The sequence below is a fragment of the Myxine glutinosa genome, assembly GCF_964187855.1.
Source record: "Myxine glutinosa chromosome 12 unlocalized genomic scaffold, kmMyxGlut1.1 SUPER_12_unloc_1, whole genome shotgun sequence".
In the NCBI taxonomy this organism is placed as follows: domain Eukaryota; kingdom Metazoa; phylum Chordata; class Myxini; order Myxiniformes; family Myxinidae; genus Myxine; species Myxine glutinosa.
In genome coordinates, this window is record NW_027616355.1 from 495,324 (window position 1) to 518,068 (window position 22,745).

Sequence of the window (22,745 nt, forward strand, 5' to 3'; positions counted from 1 at the left end):
TGTGGCAGGTGGGATGGCCATCATATTCCACTTTAAATCTCCTAAGTCAGGACGGTAGTACTACCCTGGGCGGTTGCTGTCTACAACCTACTACCTAATTTACCATCATCGTCATATAATTAATCTCGATCTTTTCTGTTGCTATTTAACAAACATTGCATTCACTTTGAATATCAGACTGCTTGTTTATATTCATGAAATATAACCTGAATTAACTGTTTATCTCACTGTGTGTGTAGCAGATGACAGATGTGCATGGAAAAGTCATATCAAAATCTTTGTTTGACTTTATTGAACATAATGCATTAAAAAAAAAACATAAATACCGGTGGAGGTCAGTAGCATACCCGACACCACTCCACATACATATATACATATATAAATATATATATGCATATATATATATATATATACTAGCAGAAGTACCTGACGTTGCCCAGGGGGGTGGGAGGAGGGAGGGGAAGGGGAGAGGGATGGGAAGGGGAGAGGGAAGACGTAGGGGGGGAGGATGGGAAGAGGGAAAGGGAAGGGAGGTGGACGAATTTTCCCCTGTGAAGAGTACTTTAACCTCAGCGTTTCCCAGGTTAAAAAAAAGAAATTGTAATACCCTCTGCCACCACCACCAGGCGGCGATACACGGGTCACATTTAAATAACCAGGTGGCGCCCCCCCCCCGTCCACACACCTCTGCACATAGCCTATGTTACCCCCCAAACAAAGTTGTAGTTGTACCCCGAGTTTGGAGTTTTTCACTTAAATGATGTGGCCGTGCATAGAACACATACAAACAAAGAGAGATTTTTTTTTGCCTTTTACAGGCCCTTTCGCCATCAGTGTAATAACTAATAAGAAAATGATGGAAACAAGGCAAATGGCAGCACTCAAGCCTCAGAGATACCAGCAGTGACCTCAAAATCCCCCATTCAATAGAAGTGGTCGGTCGGCTTTGTGAGTGGTATCTCGTCTTCTAGAGCAGCCTGGATGGCATTCACCCACCATCGTAGAAAGGTAATTGTTCTCCAAAGCCTCCATTGTAGAAAGAGATGAATCTTTTGATGGTTGTTTTTTCCCAGCAGAACATGAAATGTCATCCTTCCGCATGTGCACATCTGCAAAAACCAACCTGCAACTTGCCTCAAACCTCAGCTCTACCTGGCAGCAACACCTGCACACGACTCTAACCTAGCGAGCAAGGTTTGCAATATGTGACTTGGCATCGATGATATTTGAAAAGCTTCGTACAGTTCGGCATGATAAGGTCGTGCAGGAAAGTTTTGAAATTGTTCTTGTGTATGCATGCAAAAGTTTATATTCCAATAAAATGGCAGCTAGAGCTCGGATCATCTTTCCAGTCCCTATTTCATTTTATCCAGCTGATGAAGCGAAGGGAAGAGCAAAACAGACTACAGATAGCAAATGGTCAACAGATGGAGTCAGCTGAATGAGAACGCAAAAAGGAGTTGTAGTGGGAGAAAAAGTGAGAGGGAGAAACGTGTGAGACTGAGAGGTGGTTTGTGGGGAGCAACGTGTGAGGCCCAGAGGGAGAAACGTGTGAGACTGAGAGGTGGTTTGTGGGGAGCAAAGTGTGAGGCCCAGAGGGAGAAACGTGTGAGACTGAGAGGTGGTTTTTGGGGAGCAAAGTGTGAGGCCCAGAGGAGAAGCGTGTGAGACTGAGAGGTGGTTTTTGGGGAGCAAAGTGTGAGGCCCAGAGGGAGAAACGTGTGAGACTGAGAGGTGGTTTTTGGGGAGCAAAGTGTGAGGCCCAGAGGGAGAAGCGTGTGAGACTGAGAGGTGGTTTTTGGGGAGCAAAGTGTGAGGCCCAGAGGGAGAAACGTGTGAGACTGAGAGGTGGTTTGTGGGGAGAAATGTGTAAGGCCCAGAGGGAAGATCAGGAGATGACATATTCTGCGTTGTGGTTGGGGTGGGAGGACACTGACAGGTGATTTGACTCCCACATATCTTTCGCGCTCCCAACCAAATGATGTGACAAAGTTGTAATGATCAAGTCCTGTTTTACAGTGTCACAAGACCATTTCAGTCCTTCTCCATAATGCTGTTGATCGAGTTCAGGAGATCCCTGAACGACGGCCGTTCTTCAGGTGCCTGAAATGACAACGTCCTTTTTTAGTTATTTGAAACCAGCAAAGGTACCGGCGTTAGCGGGAAATGCAGCATTGCTTCATGACAGGAATATTAAGAGAGTGTGGGGAGAGAGGGGGGAAGCTGAGGGGGGGGGGGGGAAACGGAGGCGGGGAGGGTGGGGGAGAGAAAGAGAGGGGTTTGGGAGAGACAAAATGGTGAGAGAGGGGTGGAGAGAGAGGGAGAGGAATGGGGGAGAGAGGGAGAGGAGATAGAGGGATTCAGTTTGGGTCTGGAGGGAGAGAGAGGAGAGAAGGGAGATGGGAGGTGGCTGTTGTGAGGTGGGAAGTGTGAGCAAGGGAAAGAGAGAGGTAGGGAGAGGAGGGGGAGGGGAAAGATAGGATGGAGGAGGTGTGGGGGATTAAGGGGCAAGGATGAGGAGGGGAAGGTGAAGAGAGAGGGGGGGGGACGAGGGTGAGGGGAGGGGAGGAGGGGGAAGGGAGGGGAGGAGGGGGGAGAATGTGTGAGAGGGAAGAGTGGGGTGGGGGAAGGGGTTGAAAATCTGGCAGATGTTACGCCCGTTTAACGCCCATCCGAGGGACAGCACACACATTGATGAATGACCCTGCCTGTAAAACACCGGGATGACAGTTTATAGCTGGGTGGATTCGAACCCAGGCTGGACGGCTTTGCGTGAGTGTGCATATTTCACAGCCATCTTGCTTGTCCCATTGCTTTTAATCCTTGAATTTATTTTCCCTTCTTAACTCCTGAGATTTTCCAATGGAGTACTGAGCCATCACATCACCATAGAAGCCAAGTGGCTGAAGTACTCAAGCGAGCACTCCAATGAAACGGTTGAAGAATAACATGTTTATTTTAATTCCTTAACATTGTCTAACATTTTTTACACCTCAACATTGTCCTTAACATTTGTAATTTTAATTTCAAAAACGACATCTACTGTGATTAAAAAGTCAATTTACACCACTTGCGACTGTACCACCATGGCTTACAAACATTGGTTGATAAGGAATGGCTTGCTTTTGTGGCATTCTTTTGCGAGGCTCTACATACGCCAGGCGGCCAGACATAACAGAGGTGAACAATGGAGCCTTTATGTAATCCGTAATCTATCTATAATTCCAGTAATCTCTGTGTGTATGTGTGTGTGTCTGTGTGTCTGTGTGTTTGTCTGTGACCGCTGTTTCTCGACAACCACGGGTCCGATCTAATTGAAACTTGCCAGATATATTGCTGGGGACCTGAGGATGTGCCTTTTCAAGGTTTCATATTAATCGGAGAAGTAGTTACCGAGCTGTGGCGATTTACCAAACTAATCACAGAACAGGTTGCGGGGTAGGCCAGCCAATCACAGAACACGTTGTTGCGTAGGCGTGGCCGATGTGAATTCGAGGCGTAGCGGGCGCCATTTGGAGGAGCTGGGAGGACTCAGTCGTGATAGAGTGAGCCTGAGTGAGTATATCAAGACAAGAACAAGATCTAGAAGGAGGTATGTACGGTGCGATTCATATAATATATTGTTTAGTTATCGTCGATGAGGAATTTGGGGTCGGAATGGGTGATCGGCCTGGGTGACTGGGTCTCGACTAGATGCTGGGCCGCACCAAGGAACGGGCACCCACGTACGGGCACGTCCTAGTACCATATAAATTTCCCTCTCTCTTTTAAAAAATCTCAGAACTTTGTTCAGGGTGTTACATGAAGACCTGGACAACTTTGGTTGTTAATATATTTAGTACCACAAATGATACAACGATACCCTTTGTTTTATACGATACAGAAACGCAAAAGTTTCTTTTCTGGTCTGGTGGTTTTAATGTAAAATAAAATGTCGACTCCACAGGCGAAAGCTCAGTGCGTCAAATGGTTCATCGAGATGAGATCCGACACGCAAGTTCAGCATAATTTCCATACAAGGTATGGAAGGAATCCATCATTGCGTAGTACAAGAGGTTTAAGGAAACTGGAAGTTGTCCGAAACAGAAAAGTACCGGTCGACCAAGCACAAGTGCACCATACATTGAACGAGTGCGTGAATCATTTCAACAAAGTCCCAGAAAATCAATCCAATGTTAATCCAGAGAACTGGGACTACCAACCACCACCTGTACACAGGATTTTGCATAAAAGACTGAATCTTTATGGGTATAAGGTGCAGATCCTGCAGGAACTCAAACCAAATGCCGGACCCAAACACAAATGCCAGACAAACCAAATGCCAGATGATGAAAATTACCTGAAAAGATCATGTTCACAGACAAAGTTTGCTTTCATGTATCAGTGAAGGTAAACTGGCAAAATGTGAGGATCTGGGGCTCTGATTACCCCCCACCTGGTCATTGATCACATACGCGACACTCCAAAGGTCAATGTGTGGTGTGGCCTTCTCCATGACCGCTTGGTGGGTCCTTTTTATTTGCCGAGGAAACAGTGACCTCACTAATTTACATGAACATGTTAGAAGGATCCGCTTTCCCAAAGATTGAAGACCTGCAACCCAATATGTTTCAACAGGACAGTGCTCCCCCTCATTGAGCCTCATTAGTCGTTCGAGCCGTCCTGAATGAAAATTTCTAGGTCACGGGATTGGCCGAGACAGACCAACCACCTGGCCCCCACGATCACTGGACATAACTCCCCTTGATTTTTTTTTCTGTGGGGGGTGGAGGGGTGTGTCAATGATGTTGTCTACAACACCAAAGTGGCAAACCTGCAAGATCTACGTTCTCCGATCACAGCTGCATGCGCACTGGCGGACGCAAACATGCTGAGCCGAACATGGCAAGAACTCGTGTACCACCTTGATGTCCTGCGCGTGACAAACGGAGCTCACATTGTAGTGTTTTGATGGTGTGCACAAAACTTTATGAGTTTCTGGATCATATAAACTAAAGGGTATCATTGTATCATTTGTGGTTCTAAATATATTAACAACGAAATTAATCGAATTAATTAATTAACCAAATTTTATTAATTCATTAAAGTAATTAATCGCTTGAGCATCCTATATTGGTGGATAGGTGTGCCTTATAAGTGCACATATTATTATTACTAGAATATAAGACCCGTCGCTTCGCTGATGGAAATACCAATCTTTGCTGCGATTGTGAATCTATGGAGGAAGAAAAAAAAAAGGATTCCTGGGAGATCCTGCTCTCCATGCAGGGATAACCAACTTGTTGCCATTTGCAGTTTTGACACGCGTGTCCATGTACCCATTTAAAAAAAACATTTTTTGGGATCACAAACACTCCCGGGAGTAACCCGAATCCACCGTAGTTGGATTTATTGAAATGCGTTAATCCGTTCTCAAGTTATAACACGACAAACAAACAAATGAAAAATCACTCATAGAGCGACACTTGGCAAAAGAGAACAAAGTAGAATGGCACTCGGTAGATCATCCTTTTGACCTCACAAATAATTGGTGGTTGAATTATGTGACCTAATATGCAAATTGTCTTCAAATTTTAAGTTGATCGGATGAAAATTGACAATTTTAGAAATTCGGTCTATGTTGACCTCAAAAATAGTTGGTGGTTGAATTCTTTCAGCAGATATGTTAATCCGATTCAAATTTCAAGTCAATCGGATGAAAATTGAGGATTTTAGAAATCTGAAAAAAGGTGGTCGACCTTTGGCCTATGTTGACCTCAAAAATAGTTGTTGGTTGAATTCAGTAAGCTGATATGTAAATCCTATTCAAATTTCAACTCAATCGGATGAAAATTGAGGATTTTAGAAATCTGAAAAAAGGTGGTCGACCTTTGGCCTATGTTGACCTCAAAAATAGTTGTTGGTTGAATTCAGTAAGCTGATATGTAAATCCTATTCAAATTTCAAGTCAATCTGATGAAAATTGAGGATTTTAGTAATTTGAGAAAAGTGATTGACCTTTGGCCTATGTTGACCTTTTGACCAAATGTATATAGGATTTTGTCTGACCACGAACTCTACCATTTGGTGAAGTTTCGTGAAGATCGGTTTAAAATTGTGACCTATAGGCAAGTATAAGTGAGCGGACAGACAAACACACACAAACCAGAGTGATCAACATACTTGTCAAAAAATAAAAATTTGCCAAGTAACAAACAAACAAACAAGACAGACAGACACAGCTCCTTTTATAATAGGAATTAAGTTGTCCAGGTCTTTTTGGAACACTCTATATAACCAACACGTATTGTTGGAATCATTCCTACCGTTTCCTTGTCATTTCAGATGTTTAAAAAAAAAAAGGATGATCGTGAAGTGCGAACTGGCCCAACCTGACTACCCACAAAATGGACTCGGGAAAGTTGGCAGAATATCATCCTAAGTCTCATGAATACCCTTAGTAAGCCAGATAGATTATAATTATGATTTATTTATTCATCTATCTATAATTCCAGTAATCTCTGTGTGTATGTGTGTGTGTATGTGTGTGTGTATGTGTGTGTGTCTGTGACCGCTGTTTCTCGACAACCACGGGTCCGATATACTTGAAACTTGCCAGGTATATTGCTGGGGACCTGAGGATGTGCCTTTTCAAGGTTTCATATTAATCGGAGAAGTAGTTACCGAGCTATGTCCAAAAAACGATTCAACCAATCAGAGAGCAGCGAGCTATCACGTGTGCCAAACGTGGCGAACAGACTCTGCCTCGGACGGCACATTTGAGAGCGTATTCATTTATTTCACGTTGGCAAACTATGTTGGCGCTAAACTATGTTTTAAAACTAATTAAAACTAATTTGCGATTCATCGTAACTGCGATATGCGACCTTCCGGACAGTCAAATGAGGACGTCACTTCCGGACTTACGGATAGTCATAGTGACGACGTACTGATGCTGAACGTGGCGAGCAGACGCCTCGGACGGCACATTTGAGAGCGTATTCATTTATTTGACGTTGCAATCTGTGTTGATTGTTGTAAGGTACGATCGATTGTAGTACACGTTTATAATAACTCTGCCGATACAGGCCCGATTAACTGCAGCGCCATCCGAGCTGCGGCGTCGGGACGATACATTCATTGTACGGTCACATCACGCACTTACGGGCACGCCCATGGGCCCATGGGCACGCCCATGCATGCATGGGCGAAGACATTTTTTTTTTTTTTTTTTGGCAAGGAACGGGCACCCACGTACGGGCACGTCCTAATTCCAGTAATCTCTGTGTGTATGTGTGTGTGTATGTGTGTGTGTCTGTGTGTCTGTGTGTCGTTTGTCTGTGACCGCTGTTTCTCGACAACCACGGGTCCGATATACTTGAAACTTGCCAGGTATATTGCTGGGGACCCGAGGATGTGCCTTTTCAAGGTTTCATATTAATCGGAGAAGTAGTTACCGAGCTATGGCGATTTATTTACCAAACTCCGCAAGCCGTTCGCTTTGGCTTTGCGAATGGACCAAACCATTTCATGTAAATAGAGGGGGGGGATTGTCACCGTACTCGCAAGCCGTTCGCTTTGGCTTTGCGAATGGACCAAACCATTTCATGTAAATAGAGGGGGGGGGATATAATTTTAGATATATATATAGTACGGGCACGCCCTAGTAATAATAATGATCTTACGTCAACATATTTAATTATTCTGTGATGAACTCTGTTTTCCATTTTAACCCCCAACCTATTAAATATCTACTTGGCGCCTAGACTACCTTTCTTGAAAATGATAATCAAACAAAAAGTATTTAGCTCCAATGCACAACTAACTAGTCTTGGTTGTGAAGGCCCATGCTGATTTGTGTCATGGACATCTAAATGCCATCTTGAACTGAGCCCTAATTGGTCGATTGGTTATGTACCGACTGTTGAGTCCATTTTACTTGATCTGAACACTACATTGCTAATATGTTTGACCTGTAGGATGACCTAGATGTACGCACACACGCCTCTAAGCTATCTAGCTGGGGTTCGAATCCCGACCAAGCTCAATAAACTGTCATCCTAGTGTTTCACAGGCAAGGTGAATCATCAATGTGGGTGCCGTCCCTCCGATGGACGTTAAGCCGGGTGTCCCGTCTGCCAGCATTCGTTGGTGGACGTTCAAGATCCCACTGAGTCCTTCACGAAGTTATCTCTGGATCCATGAGCAAATGACAAATTCCTGCACTGACTGACTGCAATGAACACAATGTTAAACCACTCCATCAGTAAACTGCTAGGGCAGCATCGACGATCAATAAGGAGTATCGTACGAAAATGAACACTACAGAAAGCAGAATGTTACTTCTTGTAACAAACATTCATGGGTGACTAGTTGCGTTTTCTGACCATTTGCCAGCAGCTTCGCATGACATTGTACACCTCTGCTGGGGCTTTGTCTGGCTGCGCAAGGCGATGTCCTTTCTGAACGAGCTCCACCACATCGTTGTTGTTCCAGGTTTCGTACGGCATCGCACCTCCAGAGAATATTTCCCAAAGTAACACACCTTGAAAAGACAATTTGTGGCAGGTCAATGACTACAACGATACTACTCAATTGTGAGAAGCTGAAAATCAATTGTGATGATACTAAGATGAGAATCAATTGTGATGATACTAAGATGAGAATCAATTGTAATGACAAGATGAGAATCAATTGTGATCATATTAAGATGAGAATCAGTTGTGATGATATTAAGATGAGAATCAATTGTGATGATACTAAGATGAGAATGTTGTGATGATACTAAGATGAGAATGAATTGTGATGATACCTCCTCATAGAGGAGGACTTCCAAAGGTCGCCACAAGTCGTAGTAGGTATTGTTTTTGGCTCTTTACGTTTACGTAAAATATACATAAAATGAGTGAAATTATGGAATTTAGAGATCTTTACTTTGAGGTTGCGACCTTTAAATATTGGCCGATCTTCCGGATTTTTTGCATGTAGGCTTCTTTTGTGATATCGAACAGAAAGAGCCTTGTGGAGAATAGGAATTCAAACGTTTTTTTTTTAAGGTTCATTTTTGGACCACCCTAATATACATATAATATATATATATATATATATATATATATATATATATATATATATATATATATATATATATGCTAAATCATGCTAAATCATGCTAAATGCTAATCATGCTAAAATAAAATCTATGCTACTTGCTGGCGGCAAGGAACATCACGTGATCGCGTCACAAACATCATTCGTGATCACGTCAACACATGATCGTGATCGTTATCAATGAGCGCGATGAGCGAATCAGCACGCTGCTCTGCCACCGATTCAGATTCGCTGATAAAAAATATGGATCTAAAGATGAAAGAAAAAAAAACCTATGTGGTGTGAATGGCAATGTTCCTCGCTGAAATGTGAAAAAATGCAATCGCTTTTCGCTCTGAAATACGTGCGAACTCGTAACTGAGTTAATGGCGGCAAGAAACATCACGTGATCGCTCTGAGCGAATCAGCGCGCTGCTCTGCCACCGGTCAGATTCGGTGCATAACATGCCTCGCTGAAATGCGCTGAGGTAAAAATATGGAAAAAAAATATTATGAAATATATTTTTAGGTCAGCCATGTTCTTCCCAGGCTCAATGGCCATGTCTGTGCCAAATATCAAGTACGTGAGCCTCTCCGTTTAGGAGTCTACCGGTAACATTACACACACACACACACACACACACACACACACAAACTGTGTTTTATATATATAGATATATATATATTTATATATACAGACTTGGCATTTAATATGGAATATTTTTTTTTTCTTGACTTGGGTTTACCTTCTTAACTCAGTATATCAATCTGGTGAGTTTCATTTACACTTTGGTGATTTATTTGTTAAAAGAACCATGTCACTGATTGTCTGTCACAGCAAGAAGTCAACAACAGGATTATATCACAGGTGGCGTGGCAAAATGTACGGACAGGTGCATTTGATGATTGGCTTCACAGTCGGGAATACAAGGGTCGTTGCGTTCTGTATTAGTGGAAAACAAATGCTGCACATCTCCAAAAGTTATTGCCGCTTCCTCTGGAGATGGTCCGTCAACTCGACAATGCTGTTTGTCATGGAGTGGTGGCTTTACGAAATTAAGGCATGAAACAGTGTGCTATTGCTCGGCAGTATGGCATCACTCAAGGTCAGGTGTCAAAGATCCTGAAACTAAATGCTCAGAGGGGTGTCCCTACTCCAATACCGAGGCCAGGACGTCCCCGCAGAACCACAAGGAGGGATGATCGCCAGCTGCACCGGTTAGTCCGCAATGGCCGTACCAAGTCAGCTAATCGGCTTAGGGCTGAGTGGCAGCAACTGACAAATGTGCCTGTATCCAGAAGGCTAGTCAACCAACGACTGGTTCAAGCAGGCTATCGTGCCAGGCGTCCCCTGAGAAAGCCACGCCTGACCAGACAACACCGCCAGCGCCGATTGCAGTGGGCCAGAGAGCACCGTCAATGGCAGCCAGGACACTGGAATCACGTGATCTTCAGTGACGAGTCTAGATTTCTGGTCTATCGTCAAGATGTCCGCGTCCGAGTGCGCAGACAAGTGCATGAAGCATACAACAAAGATTGTATAGTGCCAAGAGTCCAAGCTGGAGGTGGTGGGGTGACCGTTTGGGCTGCTTTTCATGCAGAGGGCAAAACTGACCTGGTTGTTCTGAATGGAAACCTGAACCAGTTCAAGTACAGGGCCATTCTGGAAGAAACATTGCTTCCATTTGCTCGTGCAGCCTTTCGAAGAAACTTTGTCTTCCAAGATGACAATGCACGGCCTCATCGTGCTCGCATGATCCAACACTTTCTTGCTGACCGTGGTGTAGAGCATATGGAGTGGCCTGCCATGTCCCCGGATATGAATCCGATAGAGAACTTGTGGGCAGAATTAACGCGTCAAATCGACCACTTGGACCAGCAGTCGACCTCTGTGCCTGAATTGCAGCAGGCTATTGTCACTGCATGGCAAGCGATTCCTGTCCAAACCTTGGCAAATCTCGTGAACAGCATGCCTCAACGTGTATGTGCTCTCCTGAATGCTCGTGGGGGTTACACGAAGTACTGAACTGTAATTTTACTGTCCGTAATCCCAGTCGTAATTTAACTTTTGTTTTTGTTTAAAAAATTTTTGGCTAATGTGCAAAATAAAGAGATACTTCTGGAAAACGTACAGAAGTTTAACACAGTACTGTCCATGAATTGAGTTCGATATCAGTTTACATCACTTTCAAGGATCAATTTATTTGTTTCGAAATGTCAAATGTGGTTTCTGTTTCTTTTAAAGGTCACATTAACAAAATCGAGAATAATTTCAACATAATTCCAATGAACTTTTGGTTCTAAGACATCTTGCAAAGTAAGTTCACCCCCACAAAAAAAATATTCCATATTAAATGCCAAGTCTGTATATACATAGTAAATATCTTCCAGAGATCTCCTCCTCCCTCTCTCCAGCACCATGCACAAAGACATTAAATTTGGTTTAAAAAACAAACTCAAAACTTACCTAGCCGGTTGATTTATAAACTTTTACCATTTTTTCTCAAAAGCGAAAAAAAGTGTCTTATCAGGTTGTATCCTAAAGGGCCTACATCTGGCCTTGATGAATGCGTACAAATACAAAGAATTATAATCATTGGGAAAATATCAGCATCATTGTCCTGACTCCACTTACCAAATGACCACACATCAGACTTGCTGCTGAACTTGCAGTAGAGAAACACTTCAACAGCGGACCAACGCACTGGGAACTTTGTACCAGAGGAAGATGTGTACTGATCATCAAGAACATATCTACACACACACAGACACACATGCACATCTGACATACTTAATATTTTCTTGAATTAAGAATAAGCGAGAATGTTAGCACGTGTTTACGAATGAATGCAGTTTTTATATGCTGATTGTTTTTTACCTGGTCATTCCAAAATCGGAGACTTTAACTGTGTTTTGTGCATTCACCAAGCAGTTCCTGGCGGCCTGTCATAGAGGAGGACTTTTTAGAACTTCATCCCATTTTTCCCCACAGTTGGACGAGAGCTTATGACAAAGTTTTAAAAAACAAGCGGTCCGCAAGATGAAATGCACATCATGAAACACGGATTTATTGCACATCTTGCTGTTTTACAAACCAGGCTTGCAGCAAATAGGTTTGAAAAATATAACAGATGTTAGCCTTTGTAGAGTAAGTTCTTCAACAATATGGTATGTTTTTTTAAGCAAGGTAATAATTTGAGAAGGGTACCTGTATTTCCAGCTTTTTGAAAGGTATTCATGAAAAATTGCCATTTGCCCACAAGTACTCAATTATGGTGTTATTCAAGTTCACTGAAACCCCTTCAAAGAGCAACAAGCTGATTCCTTTCCATTGAATGAATGAATGAATGATCGTTTTAAGGCCATTTTCCCCGCTAGAGCGGGGGTTAGCCTTGCGGGCCCCATGACAATCATGTTCCCTGTTTTGAGGCAATATTTTTATGGCCGGATGCCCTTCCTGACGTCAACCCTTAGTCGCCTCTTACAATGTGCAGTGATACGGTGTACCTATTCTAAATCGGGGTACACACCGGATCATTCATCCCAGCAAGCTGGGACTCAATTTGCCGACCTCGGAAGGATGACAGGCTGAGTCAACCCCCCTGGCGTTAATTCAGCGATCGACCGGGATTTGAACTCAAGATCCCAGGATCCCAAGCCGGTACCCTAACCGCTAAGCCACCACCAGGCTTGATTCCTTTCCATTATTGGTGGATATAGTAAGTGGATTTATTGTCTTGTTTTGTTAGACACAATTGGCCAAAACAAAATTTTCTATCTTTTTTGGAAGCAAATCAAGGGAGTGGGATCGTCGATGAGAAATTTTTCTTTGGAAGAGTTCCGAGTCAGATTCCATTGCATTTCAAATGTAAAACAATTCCATAGTTGTTACTGCTAATGAAAATAAAGAGGATTCAGATTTTATTAAATAAATAAATGCTTAGCATTCCTTTTTTTGCATGATGTTTTTGCCTTAGCATTCCTTAGCATTCCCACACACACACACCTGGACATACAGAGGAACATATGTGACATAACACAAGACTGTTAGATGACACAAACACAGTCACTTGAGTTGGGGGAAGTGCCGTCACTTGCCAAGGTACTTTGGGTACCAACGACGTCACAATAAAGGCATCGCTTTTCTCACATAGAATGATGGGCACCACTCTCCCACTCTCTCCCTCACCCTTCCCCCAATCAACTCCAATTGCCATAACAAGCAGCTCAATTGTATTCCAATTTGAACAAAGGACATAAAAAAATAGAAAAAATGAAATGTGAGCATGGTGTCAAATACGCTCTGATACTGTACTCATAGAAACTGTTGGAAATCGTCATCTTCTTCATTTTCCTTTCTGTTTGTGCCCTCACCAGGTCTCTGTGGATGAAACCATTGGCTTCCAAATATTGCATTGCCTCGCAGGCATCTCGGCCCATCTCCAGGAGAGTAGGTAGCCGCAGGGATGTACGCCGCCGTCTTAGGTAGGACTCGAGACAGCCGCCCTCCATAAACTCGGTAACGATGTAGATTGGTCGTCGTTGTGTGCACACACCATAGAGCTGCACCAGCTTGGGGTGACACAGTTTCCTGTACACACACACACACACACACACACACACACACACACACACACACACACACACACACACACACACACACACACACACACACACACACACACACACACACACACGATCATAGGAAGTCCAGTCTGGATTAGTGGTGATGGCGTCAGATGATCCTTAGGGGTACAGGGCCACCAAGGTGGTTTTATTGCCGACTGTTACAATCCAGGTTGGGTCGCCACTCCAGCACACGGAAGTCAGGGCAGGAATTTGTAATTTGTTCAGGGTGCTGGCGATACCTATAGTCTGCTCTTCACGAAGGACACCGTGGAATATCTAACGTCCACCAATTACGGCCGGTAGACGACCTTAAGAACCTCTAATCTCTATCAACAGCACAATTAAAGCGAATACAACCAAAACTCCTATGACTTCGTGGCACTGCCCATTGTTGCCTGCCACGTGCTGCCCGATCCAGCCCATATCGTCATCCACCCCCGGATCCTTCCATGTCGCATGTATTAAACAGAAGATACCAATTATTTGTCCTGCCAAGATACTCTTGCCTTTTCCAAGAGTATTTAGCCTTTCCTGAATCTAATCACATCCCCCTCTGCTATTTACCTTTCCTCCAACCTTCGTGTCATCTGCAAAATTTGAAAATCTATTCTGATGCCCACTGTCTAAATCACTACTGGTTCCTTCAACCTATATATAAAATTCCTCAGGTGTGCCATATCTCCACACTTTCTACAGCTTGACTACCTTGTGTCTCCACTACCCTACAGTGCCTTCAGAAAGTATTCACACCCCTTGACTTTTTCCCCATTTTGTTGTGTTACAGCCTGAATATAAAATGGATTAAATTGAGATTTTTTTGTCACTACATATAATACCCCATAATGTCAGAGTGGAATTTATTTTTGGACATTTTTACACAATAATGAAAAATGAAATACAGAAATATCTAATTTACGTAGGTATTCAACCCCCTGAGTCAAGACTTCGTAGAAGCACCTTTGGCAGTGATTACAGCTTCGAGTCTTCTTGAGTATGTCTGTATCAGCATTGCACATCTGGATTTGGGGATGTTTTTCCCCTTCTTCCTTGCAGATTGGCTCAAGCTCTGTCAAGTTGGATGGGGAGGGTCTGTGAACAGCAATCTTCAAGTCTTTCCACAGATTCTCAATGGGATTCAAGACTGGGCTTTGGCCGGACCACTCAAGGACCTTCACGTTCATGGTCTGAAGCCATTCCAGTGTTGCTTTGGCTGCGTGCTTGGGGTCATTGTCCTGTTATTCACCGCAGTCTAAGGAATGTTGCAGGAATGTAAATCTACACCGCAATCTAAGGTATTTTGCATTCTGAAGCAGGTTCTCCTCCAAGGATTTGCCCGTATTTGGCTCCATTCATTGTTCCCTCTATCCTTATAAGTCTCCCAGTCCTTGCCACTGAAAAGCATCCCCATAGAATGATGCTGCCACCACCATACTTCATGGTAAGGATGGTGTTGGATGGGTGATGAGCTGTACACATTTTCCAGCAGATGTAGCACTTTGCATTCAGGTAAAAAAAAGTTCAATTTTCGTTTCATCAGACCACAGAACATTTTGCCTCATGCTCTCAATCTTTCACGTGCATTTTTGCAAACTCCAGACATGCTGTCATGTGACTTTTTTTTTACAATGAGTGGCTTCCGTCTGGCTACTCTCCCATAAAGCATAAATGAGACATCTTAAGGATGATCAAAGGAAATTGGATGCACCTGAGCTCAGTCTGTCGTGTCATAGCAAAGGGGTTGAATACTTATTGACGGAAGACATTTCAGGTTTTCATTTTTATAATTATTTTGTGAAAATTTTTAAAAGAAAATTCCACTTTGACATTATGGGGTATTATGTGTAGATCAGTGACAAAAGATCTCGATTTAATCAATATTAAATTCAGGCTGTAACAACAAAATGTGAATAAAGTCAAGGGGTGTGAATACTTTATGAATGCACTTTTTGCCCACGAATGCACTTTTTGCACTATATGAATGCACTTTTTGCACTTCATGAATGCACTTTTTGCACTTCATTGCCCACGGCAAACATTTCTTACACCGTTTATAATCTTCCTCAATTCTCCTTGGTCCCCGATTGATTCACCTTTGAATGATTAGTTTCCCAACAATTTTTGACGACTACTTTTTGTCTGCACTGCCCACTAACTAATCCAATTCCAGGATAGAAGATAAGTAAAGAAATGTACTGCATGAATTGCTGCGAAAGCGACTACTCCTTACAATACATGATTCTTCATTGTACTAATTCAAATTACCTGCTTATGTAATATGGACACTACTGCAACCTAAAGCAATATGGATACACCACACCTTGCACAATATTCAAAGGAAAAGCAATAATAATAAAAACAATTTATCGCTTCTGACCATAAGGTCCACTGAACCCACCAACTACAAAATCTTGAGAGAGCTAAAGACTGGATTAGCCAGTCAGTGCAAAGATGCATCTGATATGAGAGGGAATCAACCTAACTTAATTGGCCAATCCTTATAGAGAGATTTGTTACTCACATCATGCTCCTGGCCTCTTGAATGAAGTCATCTTCAGACATGGAGCCTTCCCGGATCATTTTGATGGCTACTGTGCATTGACCTCTCCACTTGCCCTTCTTCACCACACCAAACTGCCCATTGCCCAGCTCCGTCTGGATAGTCAGCTCTTTCGGGTTGATTTCCCACTTGTCTAGGAAAAAACACCATCAGAGGGTAGGACTCCGATTACTCTACAAATTATTCTTCACATTCCAAGCTTGCATGACCAGGCCACAAATGAAAGTCATGAAGTAAGATTAGATTACATTAATTTGCAAATGTGGTGGAAACTAAACTCTGAATCGTTCCCACCACCCCCCCCCCCCCCTCATCCCCCACTCCATAGGAAGTACTCATTGGACCTTCATCCCCTGGGATTATTAAAGCTTAGGCCAAACACCAAGTGTTGGGTTTCCCCAACAGTGGAATGGCTCCTTTGACCTCGCTCCCCTCTATTCCGCATCCCTTTTGACTCTTGCCCCACCACCTTTTAACAGCAACCCATTGTGCCCTGTCCCAGGAGATCCTCACCTTTCCACAGGTACAATCGATATTGACATCACAATACTGATGCTGTACCTCATCAACAGCTTCCAACTAATTAGAAATAGGTGGTCTGTAATTATATAATACATGTATTACGAGATTAGTCCATGTATAACAAAGTGCATTCTGCAATTAAAGATCGAATCAAAAGCAACGAAACTTGTAACAACGTCGGTACTCGGCAGAGAGCATACACCCCCAACCTGAACAGTTCACGTTTTGTATCCCACCGATAGGCCGGATCTGGATTTGGACCTGAACCAAAATCTAATAGCTTGTTCTTGTCACTGAGTCAACTCATCCACCAAATTTTTTCCAAATCCATCCACAACTTTTTGAGATATCCTGTTCACAAACAAACAGACAAATAGACAGACAGGGGTGAAAACGTAACCTGCATCCACCTTCGGTGGCGGAGCTAACAATAATTTGGGGGAGATTTGGGAGTAACAATGATGTTTATTTTGTGCCTAGTAGGATTTAAATTTAAGTAAATACATCAAAATTAGCAGAACATCCACCAAAAAACACAGACGATCAAAATGTCTCCTTTCAACATTGGCACTTCCCTTGTAACTATAGGTGACTGTTACGTGCTCCTCCCCGACCCCCTGGTCACGGTGTACCTCCGAGCCCCGAGAGGAGTCACGGCAGAAAAATGTGTTATTCTGTATGTCAAAGATCAATGGTGAAGCCACACCAATTGTTACTCACAAACAAATATTGTATTAAGATCACACAAGAATAACAGTACAACAATAATATGAATCAAAAGTACAATCAATATCCTATGATGGTACCATCAGTTTTGTAATATATAACTCACTGTGCTCCAAGTGAGTGAAACAAGAACATTCCCAATGTCTCTTATTCCCGGCTTCAAGCCAAAGTTGCTTCGCTCCAACGAACGTCAGATCAATGTCCAATTGAGACCAGAATCCCGTTCGGATGGCAAGTATAGTCCCGCTGCCAAAGCGGCGCAAAGGCGCCCTCAAGGCGACTGGGAAATCCAAAGGCGCCCTCCAGGCGACTGAGAGATCACCCCCTCGGGTATGGACGTTCCACAGCTCACAGTCGGCGACACGAAGCCTTTCCACTCAAAAGCCACGTCACACACACACACCCCAGATCGACATCTGAATGCGGTGAAAATGGTCGAAACGAGACGAAACCGTGAGTGAAGCGCAAGTCCTGCGTGAGTCAAAATGGCCGACGGCCCGGTCTCGTGGCGCAACGGCACGATGATGATTCTCTCCTGAACCGATCGCAAAACCTGACACGCAGGTTAATCTGCCACAGCGATAACCACTCTGTCGCAGGAATCCCTTTCCGGGGAAATCCGAAAGTTCGCTAGTGACTGTTGTTCGCCAACGTTCCCTCCAGACCGCAAATAGCTCGGCTCCTTCTTGTCCGACTCACTCGCTCCGCCTTCTTTTTTTTTCCCTTCCTCTTTGTCGTCCCGTTCCCGATCCGGTTTCCTGTTTCTTTTTAACACTAACTTTTTCACCTTTCGAAAATAGTAATATCTATTTCCCTTAAACGGCAACAATAGTAGTACATGGAATCCAAAATGTTTACAGTGGATGAAAACCCCCACAATGGAAGTGACGAATCCGTAACAGTGACGAATCTGCAAACCTCGGTACAAGGTCCTCTATGTCACAGGATTTGATTTGATAACATCCATATTTTATGGAGTCCCTGCAGAATAAATAAATTGGCCAAAATTGGGTGATTTTGGCAATCGATCAACTTTGTACAATTTGATGACAATAGGGAGTAATCGGGAGCCTTCTCCCTCATCCTTTTGCCAGAATGTGTTCTCCATATCATGTGTGTTATTTAGTGCTGGAACCACTGATTTATTCTTCTGCTTCTTCCAATAAAGTGCAGAGACCTCCAAGGAGTATTATCGCACTACGGATCACGATAAATATCCCCTGTGCCGGTGGCTGCGTCCAAAATGGAAGATCCAACCTCCATGTTGAATAATGCACTCGCACCTCCAATAACACCAAGTGAGTTGAACTGGAAGCTGTTAGTCGCATGAGGATTTGCATCTCCGCAATAAATGGAATTTGGCGATTAACATGCTCGTTCAGCAGAGATTTTGTATCAACTGTCCACAAAATACCGGGTCATGGCTGATGTTAAGGCCTATGTAAGTTTAAGATACTGAAAATCTTCCAGTAGCTGACCATGGAAATAGATAGGTAAGTATGTTGGTTTGATGATCCTTCCTGAGTGACAGGATGATACTGTGCCTGGACTGAAAGACTTATTCAATTTACTAGACGAGCATATAATAGATTACAGATCGGGAAGTGACGTCACTGTCTGCCTGTCGGTACAATGAGTTACTGACGACACAATGTAGAGTCATCTACAAACAGGAGAAGTAGAGAGGTCTGCAGACAAGGTTTTCCAGAGCATCAGAGAGGTCATTTCTGTGGGTGAGGAACAAGACTGGCCCAAATAAACAAGCCATGGAGCAATCCAGCCTCAATGAGAGGAGATGCGGCTCCATTGATAGTATGGCATTGGCTGTGTGAGTGGAGGAAGTCAGAAATCCAGGAATGAAGTTGGTCTTGCGTACCACAGTCAGCGAACTTGGCAAGTGGAGCAGGATGCCAGTCTGGGCCAAATGCCTGAATATAGCAAGGGTTGAGAATGGTCTTAACTATTGTTTGAGATTTAGGACTTCCAACATTGATAAAATAAGAGCGGGCAGCAGCATGTTCAGAGATGAGAGTAAAAACACTGAAATCTAACCTGAGGGTCAGGGGTCATGCCTGGACGTGTCGGATAAGGAAGGATTACATCAGCAGCATTGATGGATGCCATGAGCTCCCTTACAATCGGAAGTAAGCTCACTTCACTAGGCAGATGGGAGGTGGCCAAAGAAGATTGACAAGCTGTAGAGCACGAATAGAGTGGAAGCACCAACAGCAGAACACACCTTCCTTTTTGCTCTGATGAAGACTTAACGCCCAAAACTTCAGCTTCTCCTTGGTTCACATTGCGGTTGGCATACTTCAATCAACGTCCTTTTTATTTTGTCAATTGTTCTACCTGTCTGCCAACGCACATCCGCACTAGTTTTCACACAAACAGGACATCCATTGTTCTACCTGTCCTTCACCTGATCAAGACTTGTTTCACCTGATCAAGATCACTGCAAGACTAGTTCTTCATTATACTAAGGAGCAAGTAGTTCTGCATCTAAGAAAGAGGAACAGAAGAAGTAATGAAGACGGATAAATAATGAGCGAATGAAGGACAAACATGATGGAATGAGCAGGGAGGAAGGAGGAGGGTTCATGGAAATTCTTTTTTCACTTTTTGAGAAGATTTCGGAGGAAAATGGAGGACAAGTTTGAAAGAGGAAGTGCAGAAGGGATAATGTGTCAATCTGAAGGCTTGTGGGCATGTGGTCGGCTGAGTGCTGAGCCCTAGACAAAAATACTGCCAATCTCGAAATCAACATGACAGAACCAACTTAGAATGGACAAGAAGACATGGAAATGGATTCACAATGCAGTTTCTAACATTAGGACAGATCCGGTCTGGTATTCTTAGCTTTTGAAGTGTGTCCGTCTTCTGGCATTACTTGGTGGACGTTAAAGATCCCATGGTGCTTTTCAAAGAATATGCGAGTTATCACCGGCACCTTGAACACATTCCAAACTCCTGCTCCAATCTATATGGGAAAATGCATCAGCGACATGCCACATTTCCAGCAATGATGCTACCAGCAGCCACAGGCTGCACATGAATGAATGAATGTACAAGTGAGGGGTCAAATACTAGTAATTCTGATTATAAATTCTTGTATATATATATATATATTTGTATACAAGATTGAGGCTCGTGTAAGAGCTAACATTAATCACACAAAAAACAAACGGTCACACAAAAAACAAACGGACACACAAAACGTACAATAAGGGGAGCGGGAGACAAGATGGGGAGAGAGTGGGAAGCACACACGTACAGCAGCAGAGAACAGGGACATCGGAAGGGAGATCTGTGGGAGGGAGAGGGCTTGGGGGAAGGGCAGGGGAGGGGGTGGGAGAGGTAAAAACACATGGACACAGCTTGGACTTCCAGGAAGAAAGTCGGTATTTAAAAAAAGTGGATCTGGGGTGAATTAATGGGGGTAGAAAAGAACAAGGTTTTGGATGGGGGAAGATAAGAGATGGTGGTGAACAGCTGTTTTAAAGACCTGGAGGGAGGAGTGGGATTGAAGGGAGTGAGGGAGTTTGATCCAGAGGCAGGAGAAAAGAGGCATGAAGGAGTGAAGGTGAGTAGAGAGTTTTGATTTTGGCAGTTTAACCATAACAGGGTTGCTGGCAGATCTTGTGCGACCTGTAGGAATATTTGAGGGGCAGAGCACAGACAGAGCAGGGAGAGCAAGGCCGGATAGGAGTCGGTAGAAGACAAAGACCACCAATCTGCCTGCGGTGAGTAACTGAAAGGCCCTCGGAGTTGGCTTCATCGCGGGAGATTCCAATGATTCTAAATTAATATATAAGATATTGTTATATGACAGGTTGCCTCAACTCACTATAACTGAAGCCAGCGGTAGTTGGAGCAGTTCCACTTCGTGTGCACACAGGGTGTCTTAGCCGCGAAACGAGACCTGCAAGAAAGTCGACATATGAGACATCAGGAGGACTTGCAGCAAAGTATCACATCGCTCCAACAAATACAGGCCGGAAAATGTAATTTTATGGATAAGCACAACTTCCCGATTTAGTTCAGATGGAATTTCCAATGTAATGTATGAAGGTTGATCATGTTCCTCATGACAAACCAACGCGTTGTTTCATCCGGAGTAGAAAATGCATTTTGAGATGCTCTAAATCAAATTATTTTTTACAATCCAATATCATGCGTTATTCAACATAGCCTGGTGTTGGCTTAGCGGTTAGGGTGCCTGCTTGGGATCCTAGGATCCTGGGTTCAAATCCCGATCAATCGCTGAATTTACGCCAGAGGGGTTGACTCGGCCTGTCATCCTTCCGAGGTCGGCAAATTGAGTACCAGTTCAATGGTAATTCCCTATGTGTCGCAAGAGGCGACTAACAGGGTTGGTGGCAGGAAGGGCATCTGGCCGTAAAACATTGCTTCAAAAAGGGGACCACGGTGCCCAAAAAAAGCCAGCCAATGCTCTGTGGGGAAAAATGGCCTTTAAAGGCGGTTCTATTCAACATCAAGTTTTTATATTGCACAAAAACCACTTGTGATGTCCATAAATTATGAGCCTGGATTTTCATCTATTAGTAAAAGGAGAAGCGTCCGTCCATCCGTGCGTCACACTTTATTCTTAAGAGTTCCTGCTGTCGTAGAAGAATAGAAATCAAACCGTTGGAAAAGCGAATGATTGATGTACAATACTTGGTTGAAAGCTAACAATCCATTTGCTTGGGGGGAAAAATGATTTTGGAACGAAAAAAACTTGGAACGATTTACTTGGAGTTCATCGCAGGAGAGTCCAATGATGTGGAAGACTTTGGTTTCCATGGCATCAAGTTGAGCAGGATGTGAGGGAGGAGATCCAAGCCAGAGAGGAGAGCAGTACTCCATCAACCTGTGGAGGAAAGCCTTGTAGGTAGATAGGAGTTCACGTGTCCCAAGGAAGGACTTGAATGATGGAGGGTGCCCATTTGGCGTCTGTCTTTGGAGGCCAACCTTCAAATGTGGCTTGCCCATGAGAGATCATGAAATGTGGCGAGCCCCAGGAGTTCGATTGACTGAACCTCTTCGAGAGGGTTGTTGACAAAGTAGATGGGAGCGTTTGCCATACAGTCCTTTCAGAGAGGGATAGTGAGAGTGTGGGATTTATCAGTATTGAAAGACATGTTCCAAGAGTTTGACCAGGTTGTAATTTTGTCAATGTCTGAAGAGAGTGAAGAGGCTGCAGCCTGTATGTCTGTCTGAAGGATGAGATATATCATGGTAG

The 22,745-nt window shown here is 43.5% G+C and overlaps 1 protein-coding gene across 1 annotated transcript in view; it reads right to left on the bottom strand.

The window, feature by feature from the left end:
* Window positions 1–807: 807 nt before the first annotated feature.
* Window positions 808–22,745, bottom strand: part of LOC137437802 (tyrosine-protein kinase Tec) — a 107,481-nt gene continuing 85,543 nt past the window's right edge. Inside the window, exons 11-18 of the mRNA XM_078768615.1 lie at window positions 21,348–21,422; window positions 16,214–16,385; window positions 13,441–13,657; window positions 11,945–12,009; window positions 11,702–11,820; window positions 8,367–8,524; window positions 1,729–2,103; window positions 808–1,614 (exon numbers count right to left, since the gene is read on the bottom strand). Of these exons, the coding sequence (XP_078624741.1) occupies window positions 2,035–2,103; window positions 8,367–8,524; window positions 11,702–11,820; window positions 11,945–12,009; window positions 13,441–13,657; window positions 16,214–16,385; window positions 21,348–21,422 (875 nt within the window). The 3' untranslated portion in view covers window positions 808–1,614; window positions 1,729–2,034. The remainder of the gene's footprint in view (window positions 1,615–1,728; window positions 2,104–8,366; window positions 8,525–11,701; window positions 11,821–11,944; window positions 12,010–13,440; window positions 13,658–16,213; window positions 16,386–21,347; window positions 21,423–22,745) is intronic.